Source organism: Alternaria triticimaculans (genome assembly GCF_023758025.1).
Source record: "Alternaria triticimaculans strain BMP 0046 chromosome Unknown scaffold_2, whole genome shotgun sequence".
Classification (NCBI taxonomy): domain Eukaryota; kingdom Fungi; phylum Ascomycota; class Dothideomycetes; order Pleosporales; family Pleosporaceae; genus Alternaria; species Alternaria triticimaculans.
Genome location: NW_026055959.1, coordinates 2910246 through 2928595, shown reverse-complemented (window position 1 = coordinate 2928595; position 18350 = coordinate 2910246). Strand labels below are relative to the sequence as shown.

Here is an 18350-nt window from a genome sequence, read left to right as displayed (position 1 = left end):
ACTTTTTCTCTCTACGCCCTAGTGCATTAGCGGCTTATTCGTGATGTGATGTTTGACTGAGCAGTATGAAATCACCATTCACCTCTAATTCTGGTATCGATGATACCTCTCGCAAACGGATGTTGCTAGCGCGGTTCTTGTTGCTATGAGCTCCCCCACCTCACGTTGTCTCCATCACAATACCACAACACCACGCGATAATCGCGCGGTATAAGCTACGAAGTCTTCAAGCACTCACTTGGTAAGTATCCCCAACAGCTCCCAATAAATCGGTAGTCAACACGCTCCGCGAAGATAAGCCCTGCACGCTCGACTCCTACCTTGTATCCATCTTAGTGTTGTATCGGCATCCGCACACTTTCTGAAGATCTGATGTATTCTCCTCACATCGTTTAAATCTGGGATATATTGATACGAAGCCTTACAGTTGCTGACTCGTTGTCCAGATCTCAACGTCCTTTTCGCTTTCACGCCTGTCTCAACATCACGGTAACTGTCAGTCTCTCTGACCTTTCCCCCCTCGAAAAGAAATCAGACTCAAATCCAAAATGGTGATCAAGGCCAAAACTCACCCCGCCGCGGCACAAGCAAACGAAGAACCGTGTGATCTCAGCGATCAATCAAGCACCAACACCAGCCCCATCATCTACACGCCCCCAGACTCCGGCACCGAAACCGACGCCATGGCATCAGCAGCAAGCAACAAGGGCGCCTCGCCTTCTCTCCAAGCTCCCGCACAGCCAGACGATGGCGGTGGTTCCTTCACCATCACCACGACTCACGGTCCCAAGCCCGTCCTTCAAGACCCCAGTGCCGCCAACATCAGCAAGCGCGAGTACATCTACTTCCTCCCTTACCCTCTGCCGCCAAACACCGAGATCCCTTACTCCATCCACCTCCCGCAGAAGAACCCGCTGAACCTGCCGTCTCACCAGTTCGAGCCTACATCTACTTTGGTACTGACAAGCCCCAACCACACCTTCGTCGACATTCGCATCTACAAGTCGTTCTCGAAGGACGCCGTCAATTCCAACAGCGCTGGTCCCGCGTCCGTCAAGGAGAGTACCAACGTAGGCAACTCCGCACACCTAGACTGGGCCTTCACCGGCACCTCCACCAGCGTACCCATCACACCTCCGCCCACCGGCCCACAGCACGGGAAATCTGCCAAGAAGCTCAAGGAAGAAACTTGGGTCAACGTCACACACTCTACTTGGACTCACTGGCTCGACTCACGTTTCCCCGTTGGCCACAAGAACATCCCTGTTGATGAGGGCGACATGTATCCCATCGCTCCCGGATTGACGCTGGAGCATGGACACGGATACCATCCGGCGCTTGGAGCGGTTAAAACTCACGAGGAGATGTGGAGGGATGTCGACGCCGTATCCACGAATGAGAAGGGCAGTATGGTATGTGTGGTTATGCGGTGCCAGGCTGATCACGCGGGTGTCAGAGGTGTGGTTGTGAGGCTGGGGCAGTACTGTCAGGGCATTCTCATGTGGGGTGATAAGGTTACTGTTGAGAGGTGGGAGTGGGAAGATGGTGAGGGAAAGACTGCGAAGGAGAAGATTGGTGGGAATGGTGCAAAGTCAGAGGTGGAGAAGTGGAACAGGACTGTGAGGGTGGGTGATGGTTTCTTGCCTTGTGGCGTTACCTTCAGGTCTGAGATCTTGAGTGTGGGCGCGGTTGTCAAGTTTCAGGACTTTGAGTGGATGGTGGAGGAGTGTTGGGAGTGGAAGTAGATGGGTTTGTGTGTGGGCGAGATATCTCGTGCGTGCTGAGTGCATGAGGATGAGAAGGGTCATGGAGCCGAGTTGACGAAGTTGAGATGGACTTTGTATAATAGCATGCGATACGGATCGCGATGGGTAGGGATATCTACATGTTATTGACAGCAGTGAAGACCCGAATCTTATGAGTTACACAAACGCTGTCCTGACCACTGAGCATACACCAAACGGTGAACGTGCCGCTTGAGCTCAGACCTAAGAGCGCACGTCAATCGCCATTGCAGACTTCCCCGCAACACAGAAACTGTGATTAGCATCGACGATTGCAAAGTTTCGGGCCCTTCAATGCGATACTCTAGTCTCGATTCATTGAAGCATTGCAAATCATCATGCACCTCATAAGCAGCTTCCTTCTCCTTGCATTGTGGCGGCCCCACGCCCTGGCTTCTCCTACTATGGACACAACTTGGTCCGCCGTTCAGCAACCTCTAGCTCCTCAAAGAGATGTATTGAAGGGTGATGATACAGTCATCCTGGGTGCAGGTGTCATTGGCCTCGCGACGGCCTACCAACTCGCACTCGCTCACCGAAAGACCGTCAATGCGACATCCAGCCCGCACGGCAAGATCATCGTCGTCGAACGAGCTGGACATATCAGTCCTGCTGCTTCTGGTCAAGCGACAGGTGGACTTGGAGACTTTGGCTTCGCGAGTGGTGTCGCTGATTTGGGCGCTCTTTCTTATAGGTTGTTTCAGGAACTTGCGCTCGCGAATGGAGTGAAGGAGTTCGGCTTTAGTGAGTCTATGATCTATCGAATTATTCCAGATAACTTCACGGGTACGCTTAAGCCGCCTGATACTTGGGGTCCGAGTCCCCCTGTGGAACAGCCTTTGTCTGCGCTCCCTGACTGGATCAAACCCAGGAGCAACTGGTCAGTGCAGCGCATGGCTGGGCCACCTCATGCATCGCATCTGTATGTCTACCTCTCTACCACGATAAGTTGGACTAACCGATAAGTGATCCCGCACAATTCTGCCAGTTTCTCTTCAACGAGTGCAAGAAGCTGGGCGTAGATTTCATCTTCAACGCGAACGCAACATCAGTCAAGGCGGCACCAGCATCGAAACATTTCACAAGCATCCAGATCGGGCAACAAGATCGCGATCCTCTCAACATCCCCTGCAAAAGCCTAGTCATAGCAGCAGGCCCCTGGTCCCCACACGTCTTCTCAACACTCTTCCCCAACGCATCCCTCCAACTCCCCATGAACTCCACAGCCTCAGCCGGAAACCACTTCCGCGTCCGCACACCTAATTGGAAACCAGAGGACGATCAAAAGGGAAGTCAGCAAGTCTTCTTCCAGAGTGAAGTTCCAGGCAAACAGGGTTTGGACATCACCAGTTTCCCGGGAGGTGAGTTGTACGTAGGTGGGTGGGGAGCGGCACCGGAAGAACTTCCTGAACTTGCGGAGGATGTGCACGCGCAGCTGGGTGAGATTGAGAGGATGAAGGCGGTTGTGAAGGGGTATTTGAGGGTGCCGGAGGATGAGGAGTTGGATGCTTTTGAGGTGGGGAGGTGTTATAGGCCGCTTTCGACGATCGGGCATGCTATTATAGCGAATGTGGACTGGGAGTTGCTGGGTTTGGAAGATAGCTCGCAGGATATGCCGCGTCTTTCGACGCAAGACGGAGATGATCAGAAGGATCGATTCGGTCCTGGGGGTTTGTTCCTGAATACGGCTCACTTTGACGATGGTGTGACTTTGTCGCTTGGAAGTGGGAAGGTTACGAGCGAGCTAATACTGGGTCTGCCACCTTCGGTTGACATTTCCGGGCTGGGACTGAGCTGAACGGACTCTACCATCTTGCAGATGAGAAGAATGTAGTTCTTGTTTGACATCTGGATCGTGGGGTTATTACACGTAAGAAAAGAGCTTCTACGTATACGAGTGTTGAAGTAGTGATCAAAGGCGGGTAAAGTGAAGGCATCCCAACAGCCATCGAGCTTTACAGACACGAAATTCGATGAAGGCGGGAAGTAAGAAATTCTGTGATAGGGTTTCTCTCATTTTTGTTGGCGAGGTAACCGGTAGTCCACCGCTCCTTCCCCAAGGGTACGGCGCCAAGGCTGCCTAACGGTCGACAAACGCTTTCAAAACAACATCGCCAGCGTGACGTGCTCTCTTCTACCATTCGTCACCACCGGCTTCAATATTCTGATCCGCTTTACCAAGAGCTCAATCGTCTTCGACTGTCCGAAGGCGGCATGAGTGCCAACGAGCGAAGTGATGGTCTGCTCAGGGCCCTGCAAGACTTGCCAGAGGCGGACCGCGATCGAATAGTGAAGCATCTTCCGCCCGAGGAAGTGCAGAACGTCTTCTCACTTCTCCTTCGCAAGCAAGACAGAGTTTCGCGTAAGTTCAAAACTATCGCCTTTGGCACAAATGGTGACACAAGCTGACTGATGATAGTTCCGCAACCTCAACCTCCCGTTCATGCTACATCGAGTGCACCACAGATGGCCCCTGCAGATGAGCCAGTTGCTGCTCCTAAGAGGCGAAGGAGTTCTGCGGCGAGCTTCGATGACTCAAAGCGAGCAAGGACCGATGCAGCTGAAGAGCAAGAAATTGTCACTGCTGCGGCGCACTTGGAAGTGAAGAAAGAGCAAGTGCCAGCAAACGCTGAGGTGGCTGGACAGCAAGAAAATGGCAATTCTACCGCGCGTTTACCAGTGAAGAAAGAGCAGAAGATCATCGACCTCATTAGCGACGACGAAGAGCCGGAACATGAGGTCAATCACCAGCAGAATGTTGGAGATAGGTGGACGCGGACCTGTATACGAAGGCTGCCAAAGCCCCGAGCGGCTCGGGAGTCAAACGATCTATCTAAGCAGCGGAAGCCTCAAGCGCATCGGGAGCCTCGTGATCTACCGATGTACTTGCGAGTCTGCAACGAGCGGGGCCAACATGTCTTGAAGGACTTTGACGACCTTCCGGTCCTTGTCCAGGCCGAGCTGAAGCGACGCTACGAGGAAATGCACTCATCTACTAAGGACAGGAGGGATTATTACGCAGGTTGCTCCCTCAAACCGGAAAATTACACAGACGATCCGGACAAGCAATTTTGCATCCGCAACACCATCGTCCGTGGGTCGGGTAAAACCAGGCAGGTCTTCAGCCAAGGTGGCCATTTCAAGGCTACGGCGGATGACAGATGTATCAATGCTGGTTCACCTTGTGCTCACTTCCACAGGCACGAGCTCAACCGTGATTACATCATTCGCCTAGTACCCTTGCCGAGCACTCTACGCCAGGGCAAGAACTGGAGGGATCTTGGGTACTGGGTGCTGTGAGAGAGCGGATGGGAGGCTCTGCAGACTATTGGTTAGTCGGAACAGCGGTCGGAAGCTTCTTCGTTCGTTTTGTTGACTAGGCAATGAGAGGCTGCTATGGAGGAACTCGCGAGATACGTGCCGCTCTCTGAAGATCACGATGGAAGCACACCACCTGGCTATATCTACGATGCCAAACGACCTCACTGGATAGAGCAGAATTTCAGTCAACCATTGAGCATTTCACCTGGACTTACAGATACCCAAACCGTGATGAGTGTAGACCATGAGCTGACTCCTTGATAGCCGCCGCCTTCCGTATTTCGTTGAAGTAATCAGCATTAAGAACACAAGTCAATAGCGCTTGAGCGCGTCCATGTCCATCTTCGATTATCCCCAATATTGCCTCACTCCAGACAACACCCCATCTTCCTCGGACACAGTGGATAGCACGAATGACACTGCTCGAACCGATGGTCTACTGGTCGATCTTCAGCAATTGACCGACCGAAGCGGGCCGCGATCATGTATTGGCAATGTTTGCGGCGCAGGAGGTACGAATCTCTCTTTCGTGTCGTTGCCCCCGGATAGGTGGGTAGGCTGGGTTTGAAGGAGACTGACTAGTGGATAGGGAGTAGGCAGCTATTGTATGTGAAGCCTGCGGTTCTGGTCAGTCAGAGGAATTCCGTTGTTACGAGAGAATCAAGAGAATGACAAACGCCTTGGATGAAGATCTTGTGAGGTAATTGTAATACACTTACAGATGTCTGAAGTGTCGTGAGCGTGAACTGAATACCGAATCCACGAACGCCGATGCTATGCAATGCGGAAAGGTTCGGCTATGACCTTTTTCCTAGGTATAAGTAAAGTGACAATGTCGATGTCAACACAAGAACGATGAACGCGTGTCTCTCACACAGCATCCACAGCCACCCAACCACCGCTCCAGATGCCATCTGTTCTGCATCCAGGACAACTCGCGTGATCGCATCCGGTTGGCTTTGTGAAGTCGTACTCCTCCCAAGTAATCTCCTCTTCTCCATCTTTATCTGCCATAGGCACATCCTCTTCCTTCTTGACCTCAGCCTCTGCAACAGGCATTGCAGCGGCAACCGGTACCTCTATATTCCTCTCAGACACATCCTCAGTCTTCACAACCACCACCTCACTCTTGTCCTCCACACCATCCCTCCCACCAACCGCAACACCCACCTTCTTAAACCTACCCCCCGCCGCAGCATTCCCACCACCCCCAATCTTCGTAAACCGACTCCCAACCCCCGGTTTCTTATTCGCATTCTCCACATCTATGCTCCTCATCTCCAGACCCTGCTTCGGCTTATTACTCTCGGTGTCGTTGGAGGCAGTCAGTTTCTTCATGTCGGCGAGACGTTGGCGGTGGTTGTGGTCGTAGGAGCGGAGGTGGTTTTCGTAGTCGAGTTGCCGTGGGTAGCCTTTGTCGCAGATTGTGCAGTTGAAGAGGCGGACTGCGGCCGGGAGGGGGTTGTTTCGCTGAGAGGGGTGTTAGTGATGCGTGGGTGAGGGTAGGGCTGGGGGAGACGTACTGGTGGCATGGTCGCGTCTGTGTGAGGTGTACCGCGTTGAAGGGATGTGAGCAAGGTCCTATATCACCAGTGATAGCGACTCCGTAAGCGATCCGTCCGATCGTGTGATACCGGGGTTGTTTAGTCGTTCAGTCGCGTAGTCGCGTGTGGTGATAGAACATTTGGTGTTGCGGCTCAACAGCACGCGCCTCGGCTCAAGCACGCAGCGCCCCACTTATATCTTCACCGAATCAACGTCATTCCATGTCTCAGCAACGTAGCATTTCCCTTACCTCGCAACACCACGACACGACCCACGAGATGGAGAAGAGTCCGGGTCTACCGCCGGTAGAGGATGAAGAGATGGGCGTCATGGGCCTTACCGAAGTCGACCCCTCGCCTGTTGACACACCAGAAGAGTTGAAAGTGAATCAATATTTCCCGGTTCCGGATGAGGAACGGCCTGAGAAAGAGACGGAAGAGATGAGAGGCATAAGGAGGATGAACACTTTGGGATTGCGATTAGGTGATCATGGACCCGCTTGGTGGCGTACGTCTTCCTACAATCCCCATCTATGGAGCTGCAATGCTGACACTACTCCACCACAGTTCTCCGCATACAAAAGTACTCCTCCTACACCTTCACCGCCTTCGCCGCCCTCCACATAACAAACGTCTCCATAATACCGCTCGCCACCCGCTCGGTCATCGAATCAAACCGCTACCTCCTGCTCACACGACCATACTACCAATCCGCGCTCACGGAACCCCTCCTCGTTGGCCTCCCCCTCGTCGCACACGTTACCTCTGGAATCGCACTACGGCTATGGCGAAGGCGACAAGCGCTGAAACGATACGGTGCAGAGACACGAACGGATAAGCGCACGATTCCTTGGCCGGCATTGAGTGGAACTAGTGCGTTGGGTTATGCTTTGGTACCTTTTGCTAGTTTCCACATTTGGACTACGAGGATTCTTCCGTTGTATGCGCATGGCGATTCGTCGCTGATCAATCTGCAATATATCTCCCATGGTTTTGCACTACACCCTGCTGTTTCCTTCACAGGGTTCACAGCACTGGTAGGAGTCGGCGTGTGGCATTTCGTCTGGGGCGCCGCAAAATGGTTGGGTTTCGCACCCAGCCAGGTCAAGCACACGGAAGAGAACAGAGCTTTGATCCGGAAGAGGAGATGGTACACTATCAACGGCATTAGCGCGGCTCTGACAGCACTGTGGCTAGCGGGCGGTTTGGGGGTTGTTGGACGAGACGGCAAGATGGTAGGCTGGGTAGGCAAAGAGTATGACGAGCTGTACAAGTACCTTCCAATCGTTGGGCGATGGGTAGGACAATAAGAGGAGTGTGTGGTGCGAGTTTTGCATTGTAGTATACCCTTGATAGCGCATCGACAATAGTCTACACTTTCTCGCAAGAACACTCGACTCCGCTTTCTCAGTAATCGATGTATATCCTTCCTTCCAGCGGTCGTAGTACTGATCCCGTCGCCTTCCCATACGAACTCACAAGCAGCTTCGAACCCTCGATGTCATGCTCGATCCCCTGTTCCTCGGTCGTAAAATTCAACACAACAAGCGCCATCTTCCCCTCACACCTCTTCCGATAAACAAACAGATCCCTCCCCTCCGGATCCACCAACTCAAACGACCCATACACAAAGACATCTTTATGCTCCTTCCTCAAGCGGAGTACTTGCTTATAAAACGAAAGCACACTCCCCTCATCCTTCTCCTGCACCGCCGCATTGATACTACCATACTCGTCATGCACCCTCATCCACGGCTTTCCCGTCGAAAACCCACTGTTGGTACTGTCATCCCATTGAAAAGGCAACCGCGCATGATCCCTAGCCATGCGCTGTAAACCCCTCTTTATCCGCTCTTTACGCGTAGGATCCGTGCCGTTCTCTGCTAACCGCACGGCTTCGGCCCAGTAATTCTGGCTTTCGACGTCTTTATATTCGCTTTCTATATCCCACGTGGCTGGCGCGTTGATCATACCGATTTCCTGGCCTTGGTACAGGAACAGACTGCCCGATTGACCGATTAGCCATAACGCGAGCAATTTGCCGCTGGCGACCCGCCATTCGGGTGCGTCGTTGGCGAAACGGGAGATACTGCGGCCGTTGTCGTGATTTTCGTTGAAGACGGTTGTCCATGCGTCTGTACCCTCGATGAAACATTGCCATTTCTCTACTATGCGCTTCATTCCTGGTAGTGTCCAAGTAGCGTAGTCGTACTTGTTGTCAGAGCCTGGCGGGCCTTGCCCGAGGTGCGTGATGTCGAATTGGAAAACCATGTCTAGTTCCTTTTGTGCGGCGCTGATGTAGGGGAGGACGGAGGACGGGTCTGGACATAAGGAGAGTTCGCCGACTGTTACGACGGGTTGGTTGTCGTAGGTTCGGTAGTGTGAGAGGACGGTACGATTCATTTCTTTGATGAACTCGTGGATCCGGGGCCCGTTACACCACATTTGTGCGGCGGGTTGGATGGAGCTGGTTGGGTCGGTGATGGGCGCGTCTGCGAAAGGGAGGACTTTGGAGTACTTGTTTACGGTGTCTACGCGGAAGCCGTCGATGCCTTTGTCGAGCCAGAAGCGCATTGCTGAGTCGTAGATCGCTTGTCGGCAGTCTTCGTTCTCCCAGTTTAGGTCTGGTTGAGATTTGTCGTAGAGATGAAGGTAGTACTCTTCCGTATGCTCATCCCACGTCCAGGTTCCACCGGCGAAGTATGAGCGGTAGTTGGTGGGCGGCATGCGATTCCCTTGCTCGTCGTAGCGTGCTGGTCGCCAGAAGTACCAGTCTCTTTTCGGATTATCTCTAGAACTCCGGCTTTCCTGGAACCAAGCGTGCTGATCGCTTGTATGGTTTACAACTAGGTCGAGGATGATCTTCATATCGTTATCGTGGCATGCTCTGATGAGTTCCTCCACATCCTTGACAGTGCCGTACGGTGCATATACGCCTTCATAGTCGGAAACATCGTAGCCCTGAAATATTGTGGCGCGAGATCAGCGACGGTCTATATAGATCTCGTAAATCATGGTTCTTACCATATCAATCTGCGGTGAGTCAAACATAGGCGATAGCCATACCACATCTACACCAAGGGACGCGATGTAGCTGATCTTCTCAAGTATACCCGGGATATCTCCCCACCCATCGCCATCACTGTCCTTAAAAGATGCCGGGTAGATTTGATAGAACGTTGCTTCCTTCCACCACACGCGTTTGTGGTAAGAGAGGTCCACATGTGGTGACATGGTAATTGACGGACAAATTATGTGCATTGAGCTCCGGGTGTCTGTGACTGTAAGATTCAGTGGATGCAGGCTATTCTTAAGCAGATATCATCCATGGATTGATGCGAAGTGTCTGGTGGAAGCCGGGGAGTAGCAAGATGAGAACCGCTTGGTGTACGGAGTGGGAGACGAAGGAGAGAAGTCATTGCAGGCTCCAGAAAAATACACTTTGGTCTGTACTCCGTCCCAATGATCATCGTCATGCAGTCCATTGTGACAGTCTCTGTCATTCGTCGTTATTGTGACCGCTTGTAAATGGTTGGCACCCTGGTGCGAGTCGTGTTAGCCCCGCAATGTGGCGGCCGTGTTCCTTCCGTATTGCTTCCGCATCGCCTCCGCCTTGGCTCCGGGAAAATCCATTGGTTCGATGAACCACCATAGGCCATCCGCGTTGCTTCCGATCATTTGGCAACGAAAAAACTCGCAAGTACGAGAAATTTGGCGGTCTCTAGTGCCGTTGGAGTAATTTGGGCCTAGTATGAGCGATTTCCATACCGAAGCTGGGGCACCATGGGGAGGTCCGAGGTGCTGGGCCCTCGCTAACCCGCATCAAAGGCAACCCTGTCCTGACCATGATCATCTGTGCTCGGAGATGGTTATAAGCCTGTCACGCCTCCTCGGTAATATGGCATCGATTCCAGTTTCTTTCACCCGAGCTGCCACTCATTGCGACAATGACAGACAAGGAATTTGAGCAACCTACGGCGACACAGCTCGCAGCGCCAAATGAGGAGGCGCAGCATGCAGCTGACGATGAGAAATCTATGAGCCTCGGTCAGGCGATCAAACTGTATCCAAAAGCCGTTGGTTGGTCAGTCGTTCTGTCGAGTGCTCTGATCATGGAAGGCTACGATCTCGCATTGCTGGGCAGTTTGTACGGCAGCCCTCAGTTCAATCGCAAGTACGGAGTTCTCAACGCTGCTACTGGCAAGTACAGTGTTCAAGCCAGTTGGCAGAGCGCACTGTGAGTATCAAAGACACGTTACCCGAGGTTTTGTTGTGGCTGATAGCGTCAGATCCAACGGAGCACGAGCTGGCGAGGTCATCGGTCTTGTCATCAACGGTTTCGTTAGCGAGCGGTATGGGTATCGGAAGACCATGATAGGTGCCCTGATATCGATGACTGCTTTCATCTTTATCCTGTTCTTTGCGCCCAATGTTCAGACTCTGGTCATCGGCGAAGTCTTCTGCGGGATCCCGTGGGGCATGTTTCAGACCCTCACAACGCAGTATGCATCGGAAGTTGCACCTGTACGTCTGAGGCCGATTCTGACCACGTTCGTCAACATGTAAGCACTAGCTTTCACTTTCTCCGAGACCAGATGCTAATGACTTTCCAGGTGCTGGGTGATGGGGCAATTTATAGCTGCAGGTGTAAACCGAGGCTGCGTTCAACGTTCAGACCAATGGGCGTATCGCATCCCTTTTGCCGTGCAATGGGTCTGGCCCATACCGATCATGGTTGGTGTCTTTCTTGCACCTGAAAGTCCGTGGTGGCATGTTCGTAGAGGCGACAAAGTAGGCGCTAAAGCTGCATTGCTTCGTCTGACCTCGCCGGAAAAGGATCCGAACTTCAACGCCGACGAGACGATCGCCATGATTGAGCATACCAACGAAATGGAAAAGAACATGTCAGAAGGTACCCGATGGACGGACCTGTTCAAGGGAACCGATCTCCGACGAACCGAGATCGTATGCTTCACCTGGATTGCTCAGACAATCTGCGGGACCAACATCATGGGTTACTTGTCAGTATTAGACGTGAAGTCAGTAGGAACTCTGGGCTAACATCAAGTAGCGCATACTTCATGCAGAAGGCGGGCCTCCCCACCGTACAATCTTTCAACATGTCGATGATCTCACTCGCCCTTGGCCTCGTCGGTACTGCTGGCTCGTGGTACCTCATGCAGAAGTTCGGTCGACGAACGATCCATTTCTCCGGCGGCTGCACACTCTTCATCATCCTGATAATCGTTGGATCATGCTCTTTTGCCGGTACCCAAGCCTCGAACTGGGCTATTGGCGCGGTGTTGATTCTCTTCGTCTTCGTATACGACTTCACGATCGGTCCCGTCACCTACTCAATCGTGTCGGAGATGTCATCCACAAGATTGAAGGCCAAGACGATCGTACTCGCGCGAGCGCTGTACAATATCTCGAATATTGTGGTCAACGTACTGACGAACTACCAGCTTGGAGATGCCAACTGGGCCTGGGGAGCGAAGACGGCGTTCTTCTGGGCAGGTACTTGCGGCTGCGTTGTGGTGTGGGTGTACTTCAGGCTCCCAGAACCGAAGGGTAGGACGTATGGGGAGCTAGATATGTTATTCGAGCAGAAGGTCAGCGCACGGAAGTTTGCTAGCACGCAGGTCGACCCGTACGGGCATGGGCGTGTCGCGGATGAGAAGGCTGCCGTGGGCTCGGAATGGAAGGAGTGAAAATAGGCTTAATTGCGGTGCTGATATAATAGTTTTACGCGTCTCAAACGGTAATGAGCTATGTTCGCAGATGATTGTTCGTGTTAGCGATGTCTTGCCTCTCCAGTGACGCGCATCTGCTTAGACATTAGTGTGTTGACATGACGTAAGCAGCCTCGGCAGCACGCGACGCGTCTGACCAGCCCGCGGGCTGCCTCGGGCTGCGGCCACTCCACACAACGCCTCCTCACATCTCTAATCAACATCATGAACCCCACGTGGACACTCGAGCTTGATGCAGAACACCGCGTCTAGGACAGTCTACCGGAAACAAGTTGCAAAGGCATGTGACCCATGTCGCCGCCGCAAAACCAAGTGCAATGGCGTACAGCCTTGCGCAGGATGTTTATCGGCAAAACTAGCTTGCACCTTCAATGCACCACGGGGTCAAGGAGGTCGCACAGGTCCCAGGGCTAACGTACTCAACGAATTGAGAGCGATACCCCATAACGATGCCGACGTCTTCGACCCACAGGATGCTGCACCGACCGCGGTCGTTACCGCCGCTGTGGAATTGACAAGGGAAGTCTTCAAAACGTTGGTCGACGTCTACGAGAAGCGCATATACAGGATAATAGCTCTCGTACCAGCCGAAAGACTGCGAGAAGAGTTCATGCAGATGCAGACTTCGCCGACATCTCGACAGCTCATATATGCCTTTTGCGCATACATGGCAAACTTTGCGGAAGCCTCCACTAATGCCAATTGCGGATCTACACAGTCTTCACAAACGCACTCACAAACCTACTACTTAGATCATACCTTGCTCTCGCTGCAGCGAGATAGGATTACGCAGCTTGACCATCGATCAGTTTATACCTCCTTCTTTCTGTACGGAGCTTACGCTGGCCGAGGCGACTACCGTCAAGCATGGTTCTATTTGAGAGAAGCAACAACCCTGTTCATGATGCTTAAAGACGAGGACAGGGATTGGTTCGACATGAAGACAAGGACACGGCTGTTTTGGATTTTGGTAGTGTCAGAAAGGTACGCTAAATACTTCCCGTCTTTCCCACGTCTGTTCCCCCACTTCGATGCATCGTGGTTCATCATATGCACTTCCGACTTCATGATATCATTTGTCCCTTTCTCGTCTATCCAATCCCACCTGCGAGCGAAGACAGCGACGATTCTCAGTACCCATGGGCATCGTGATGAGTGTATTGCTTACTAGTTGTTAGAGCGCATGGCGTTCGTAGGAATCGGCCCATCACACTATCTGTCACTTCCTCAAGCTACCCACTCGATGGTCATGATGATCTTGGCTTGGTCCACCTCGCATCAGTCTTCCGACCGCTCGATGAAGTCTTTTTCGCAGTGTGGAACGGTGCAGCGCAAAACTGCAGTAAAGAGTGGTTAATCCAGCTCGAGAACGATGTTCGCACCGCACTGCCCACTGATCTCGAACTTTCGAACGAAGAGATTGCAAATGTTCGCATATCGCAGTTCTGGCTACAGATCAAACTGTGGGAGCTGTTTCCCCGCTTCGGGTTTCTCTCCACAGAGTCTGTTTACGATTGCTTAACATTCAGATACCCCATTCTGGTTGGCAAAGACTTGACCATTCTCTCGATGAAGCTACCCGTTCAGAGTCTGCAGATACATGGCGTCGGCATGGTACGTCATTCAGCCGCAAGCTTGTCTCATTGCTAACAACCTTAGACGGAGAAGGTATTCGACATAGCCTGCGCTTTAGCGGACGTTCTTCATTTCGTGCCTCAGTCTGCATCACATGCCGAACTCAGCCCCCCAGATTACTTGACCCAGTTGATGCTGTTGATAGCAAAGCTACCGGGCGGCTCGTCTAAGTTCATACCTTTGCTGCTAGCCAAAGTCAATGAACTACTTCCGGATCTGCTGGAGCACGTATGCGAAGCCATTCAAATGCCAATCCCCACCAATCACAACCCTATGAGCCCAGACACACGATTTGTATATGAAGAGGAGGTTGGTAGAGGCCTTCACGCAGACTTGAGGAGGACATTTTAGCGGGAAGGAAGAAAGATGCATTCGTAAACTACAATCGGGACAAACCAGACTGGGTCTCACGAACATATCCAACCATAGGACATCGGACACGACCCCGAAGTACTATCCTATCCACCTCTACATAAAGAGTACCGACCGGTCTGGACTTCCCAGCGACCAGCGCCAGGACAGCCCGCCGTCGACAACACTCAAACCCAAACCCCAAGCAAAAAGAAACAAGAAACCCTGACCATCCCAACGACCAGCGTCAAGATGGCCCACCGCCAACCACAACCCCACCAGCATGGCGACCAGCGCTCATGCGAACCTCGGCCTCAGTGCCCGCCGGCGAGAGATCGCGCCTTCGATGTCGCCATCAATCACCGTCTCCAGCCCACCACCAGGGCCACACACGAAGATGAGCTCGCTGCTCAGGCGGTTGTATCTTGTGTCCCTCTTGGACACCACTGTGGCCTCTGGCTGCTTGCACATCCAGGGAGGTCGCTCGCCAGGGTGATCCCTCATGTATGCGAAGGCTCGCTCCAGTTTCGTCGTCTGACTCTCATGAGTGAACCAGCGGACAAGCGGAACGGCAACGGCGAGGAAAACGGCGACGAAGGACCAGAAGAGCGCGGTGCGGAGGTATTGCCAAACGAGATCGATCTCGTATGCCTTTCGGCGGCGGAAGGTTTCGTGCCAGTCTGTGAAGCCCGACCCAGGCACGTCTGGGTCGAAGCGGTATCGGTCGAAGAAGAGGTCGAGGATGCGGCCGAAGGTGTTTTCCCAAAATGGGTCGTTTAGGCCCGCCAGCAGGCCAAACGACACCATCATGTAGGTGTTGTGGGCTTGTCGAAAGGAGATCGACAAAGAGAGTCGGTGGATGAGGACGTGGCCTAGGGCCCAAGAGAAGAGGGTGCCGATGGCGATGCGTAGCTCATTTGAGCTCGCGGCGAAGATGGCGATGAGCACCAGGCTCAAGAAGATGCGCAGCTTGTTCTGCGGGGACAGCATTGTCGCTGTTGTGGTGGTGGTGGTGATGATGGTGATGATGGTGGGAAGAGGGAACTTGGAAATGTCTTGAAAATGAGCAGGTGTTGTGTTTGCTGAAGAGCAAGAGATGGAGGCGGATGAGCTGTTTATATATTACTGGCTTCTGCGCGAAGATGAGATGGCTGACGATAGCTGCTATTGTTACAATAGGTACGTTGCTGTCTTCACTTCTACTTTCTACAATACCAACTGAACAATAGCGAACTCATGAAAACCTCGCCTTCACCCCGGAACGCCAACAAAGATCACAATAATAGGAAGTTGACGAAAGACAGGGGTCTCGAAGTGCCTCACCTTCACCTTCACCCCAGTGTCACGCAGACCCCAGGAACACACATGTACGCTGCTCACATCAAGACGCGCACCCATGTATACCTCAGCCCTCACCACCCCACTTCCAATCGTCTCTCGAACCTCATCGTATACCCCAACCCCTCCCCTAATAATCACTATACCTCCTCTTCGACAGCGCGCTCACCCTCGACACCCGCCTACTCGCCACATCAAGCCCCTCCCCCTCAACAAACAATCTATTATGCACTATCCAGTCCTCAAACTCCTGCTCCCTCCTCTCTTCATCTGGATCAATCCAATCCCCCATCTCACTTCCTTCCATGGTAGTATTAGTAGTATCGCTCATCCTGTTCACAACTCCATCGCGTGACTGTGAGACCGAGGAACTGGATTGCTCGCGCCAGTGGTTAGGCAGGGGGCTTCTCCCACGCCCGTCGTCGTTGGCGGCGTCGATGGCGCTGGGATCGAGACGTTGGATTTGGGACTTTTTGTACTCGTGCGCTGTTTCTGCGAGGGCTTTTGCGCTGACACTGGTGCTGTTGTTGTTGTTGTTGTTGTTGGTCTTCCAGTTCCGGGGTAGTGTGTAGGAGAAGGCTGAGCGTATGCCACTTGGCTTGCGGCGGAGGGAGCCGCCTACGCGGCTGAGCCAGGTTTTAGGGCTGGTGTCTTGGTTTGGGGCTGCGGCTGCATCGGCGGGTGGAGGTGTGGCGAAGGGGGATTTATGGGGTAGTTCTTCTCCGCTGGGACGTTGCATTAGGTGGCAGGAGTGGTCGATGAGTGCGGGTTCTACGCCGTCTGGGAGTTGCTCGTACGTGGACATGCCGATGCTTACGCCGCGTTTGCGGCGGAGGGAGAAGAATCGTGTTGGGCCTGTGAAGGGGAGGTGCTGCGTTGGGGTAGATGTCAAGGGTTCGACATGTGACTGGTTGGTGTCGGCTTCGAGCTGTTCATTCCGCTGTGCGGTCTGACGGACTGCTTTCTTCTTGTCTTTGCGTTCTTGGTTGCGCTTTCGAATCTGTTGTTCTGTTAGTATGCGGTCTTTCTGAACAGCGGTGCGAGGGCATATCTCGATAGTAGACGCGACGCTCTTGCAAGAGATGTGTGTCAATGTTGGTAAGCCATATGCGTTACTTACTGTACTGATCAAACCCATCTTGGACATCCTGGGCAAAAGCCTCACAAAGTCCTTACCGTTGAAGATCAAGGATGAGGTTGCAAAGGAGAGCAGCGGACGTTCCTGAGTACAGCTGTCAAGCGCAACGTCAAGATGTCCACCGAAAGCTTGTGAAGTTTGGTACCGTGAGTGGGGATGCCGCCAACCAGAGGATGTGGTTGATCGAGGGTCCATGGACATGTCATGGTAGCCACCTCAACACATCATGAGCGTGGTGGAGATGTATTCTTCACGTTTCAGTTACTCTTGCTCCTGAAATTTGCTTCCATGGTAATCGTGTGATTTTTCGCGATCTCTTAAACTCAAAGCAACTCGGTGGCTCCAATGCTCACATGCATAACTCAAACTCACAGCATCTCGATATGCTACCGCTGAAGCTGTCCAGGAATTGCTGTTCCTGGTACCAGACGGTTTCGCCCTTCAACGTCCCAATCTGCGAAGGTCATCCACTGTCACTCCTTGACTATCAGGAATTGAAGGGAGTGGGTCTGTGGGCCGTGATTGAAATGAACCATGACCACCGCGACCACCAAGCATACCCCGACCACTTAGACCCCGAGTCATACTAGAAATACCTCCGCGACCACGACCACGACCGATATCAGAAAAAGTAGGAATCCGAAGTGCGGCCTGAGATGTCTGACTTAGCACACGGTTCGCTGTCTCGTCTGTGCTTGTTGCTTTGAGATCGATATTTGCGATAATGGCGATGCGCTCCAAACTCGTGATCTGCTTCTTGAATGCATCCTCCTCCTTCTGATATCTTTGCGCTATCTCTTCAAACTGGACGGCCTCTCTAGCTTTGAAGTCTGCTTTTGCGTCTTCGTAGTCATCTTCAAAGTCGCAGATGAGTTCGGATTCTTCCGAAAGTTGTTCTTTGAGCGAAGAGTAGAAGCTGGCGCTCGTAGATATGGTGTCCATCCAATCACGTTTCCTATGATATATTCTTGCATGGCTTTTCGAATAATCGCGGAGAATGTTAAGCATCTTTTTTTCAGCTTTGAACGCTGTTGTCGCTTGTTCGATTTCCCTGTCCTCTTTGCGATCATTGACGCTAATAGCCTCCTCGCAGTTCCGGATAGCGTCTTTGATGGCCTTCTTGAGATGCAAGCGCTGCTCTGCCGTGATGTTCGCCGCCGTCGCGCTCGGATCTTCCTGCGCATCAAGGTCAATTCAACGTTTGTCAAGAGGTCCGACATGACGCTACGCACTAATTGTAGCCTCTCAGTCAGCTCGCTCAGCCCATCGCTGCGATTGAAGCATTCCCTGAGCATCCCATCAAGAACAGAGGTCATACCCGCCTTCACTTCCTCGATCGTGGCCATTTCCATGGAGTTGCCTTGCTTTAAGCCCGCGATGATAGCGTTCGATGACATCGTAGGCTGATGCGACGGCCGAAGATGTGGGCGCGACGTTCGTCTCGGATGGTGTTGTGGTCGCGTCGCGGTGTGCGGAGTCAGAGAGC

General features: G+C 52.7%; 10 protein-coding genes across 10 annotated transcripts; 6 read left to right on the top strand and 4 right to left on the bottom strand.

Annotated features, from left to right (window-relative positions):
- Window positions 1-548: 548 nt before the first annotated feature.
- On the top strand, window positions 549-1745 carry J4E78_002653 (uncharacterized protein; the record flags this gene model as incomplete). Its single annotated transcript, XM_049363299.1, has 1 exon — window positions 549-1745. The coding sequence occupies one exon, from the start codon at window positions 549-551 to the stop codon at window positions 1743-1745; it is 1197 nt and encodes a 398-aa protein (XP_049225891.1).
- A 443-nt stretch (window positions 1746-2188) lies between these two features.
- On the top strand, window positions 2189-3582 carry J4E78_002652 (uncharacterized protein; the record flags this gene model as incomplete). Its single annotated transcript, XM_049363298.1, has 2 exons — window positions 2189-2706; window positions 2751-3582. The coding sequence occupies 2 exons, from the start codon at window positions 2189-2191 to the stop codon at window positions 3580-3582; spliced, it is 1350 nt and encodes a 449-aa protein (XP_049225890.1).
- Window positions 3583-3998: 416 nt separating this feature from the next.
- On the top strand, window positions 3999-5084 carry J4E78_002651 (uncharacterized protein; the record flags this gene model as incomplete). Its single annotated transcript, XM_049363297.1, has 2 exons — window positions 3999-4146; window positions 4204-5084. The coding sequence occupies 2 exons, from the start codon at window positions 3999-4001 to the stop codon at window positions 5082-5084; spliced, it is 1029 nt and encodes a 342-aa protein (XP_049225889.1).
- Window positions 5085-5975: 891 nt separating this feature from the next.
- Window positions 5976-6637, bottom strand: J4E78_002650 (uncharacterized protein; the record flags this gene model as incomplete). The annotated part of the gene is made up of 2 exons (XM_049363296.1): window positions 5976-6575; window positions 6629-6637. The coding sequence occupies 2 exons, from the start codon at window positions 6635-6637 to the stop codon at window positions 5976-5978; spliced, it is 609 nt and encodes a 202-aa protein (XP_049225888.1).
- A 291-nt stretch (window positions 6638-6928) lies between these two features.
- On the top strand, window positions 6929-7959 carry J4E78_002649 (uncharacterized protein; the record flags this gene model as incomplete). The annotated part of the gene is made up of 2 exons (XM_049363295.1): window positions 6929-7157; window positions 7217-7959. 2 exons carry the CDS (start codon window positions 6929-6931, stop codon window positions 7957-7959), a joined length of 972 nt encoding a protein of 323 aa, XP_049225887.1.
- A 97-nt stretch (window positions 7960-8056) lies between these two features.
- J4E78_002648 (uncharacterized protein) lies at window positions 8057-9910 on the bottom strand (the record flags this gene model as incomplete). The annotated part of the gene is made up of 2 exons (XM_049363294.1): window positions 8057-9610; window positions 9674-9910. 2 exons carry the CDS (start codon window positions 9908-9910, stop codon window positions 8057-8059), a joined length of 1791 nt encoding a protein of 596 aa, XP_049225886.1.
- A 686-nt stretch (window positions 9911-10596) lies between these two features.
- On the top strand, window positions 10597-12360 carry J4E78_002647 (uncharacterized protein; the record flags this gene model as incomplete). The annotated part of the gene is made up of 4 exons (XM_049363293.1): window positions 10597-10886; window positions 10939-11211; window positions 11263-11670; window positions 11721-12360. The coding sequence occupies 4 exons, from the start codon at window positions 10597-10599 to the stop codon at window positions 12358-12360; spliced, it is 1611 nt and encodes a 536-aa protein (XP_049225885.1).
- Window positions 12361-12634: 274 nt separating this feature from the next.
- J4E78_002646 (uncharacterized protein) lies at window positions 12635-14388 on the top strand (the record flags this gene model as incomplete). The annotated part of the gene is made up of 3 exons (XM_049363292.1): window positions 12635-13386; window positions 13581-14016; window positions 14062-14388. The coding sequence occupies 3 exons, from the start codon at window positions 12635-12637 to the stop codon at window positions 14386-14388; spliced, it is 1515 nt and encodes a 504-aa protein (XP_049225884.1).
- A 297-nt stretch (window positions 14389-14685) lies between these two features.
- On the bottom strand, window positions 14686-15378 carry J4E78_002645 (uncharacterized protein; the record flags this gene model as incomplete). Its single annotated transcript, XM_049363291.1, has 1 exon — window positions 14686-15378. The coding sequence occupies one exon, from the start codon at window positions 15376-15378 to the stop codon at window positions 14686-14688; it is 693 nt and encodes a 230-aa protein (XP_049225883.1).
- A 478-nt stretch (window positions 15379-15856) lies between these two features.
- Window positions 15857-18261, bottom strand: J4E78_002644 (uncharacterized protein; the record flags this gene model as incomplete). The annotated part of the gene is made up of 3 exons (XM_049363290.1): window positions 15857-16992; window positions 17539-18040; window positions 18097-18261. 3 exons carry the CDS (start codon window positions 18259-18261, stop codon window positions 15857-15859), a joined length of 1803 nt encoding a protein of 600 aa, XP_049225882.1.
- Window positions 18262-18350: the final 89 nt, after the last annotated feature.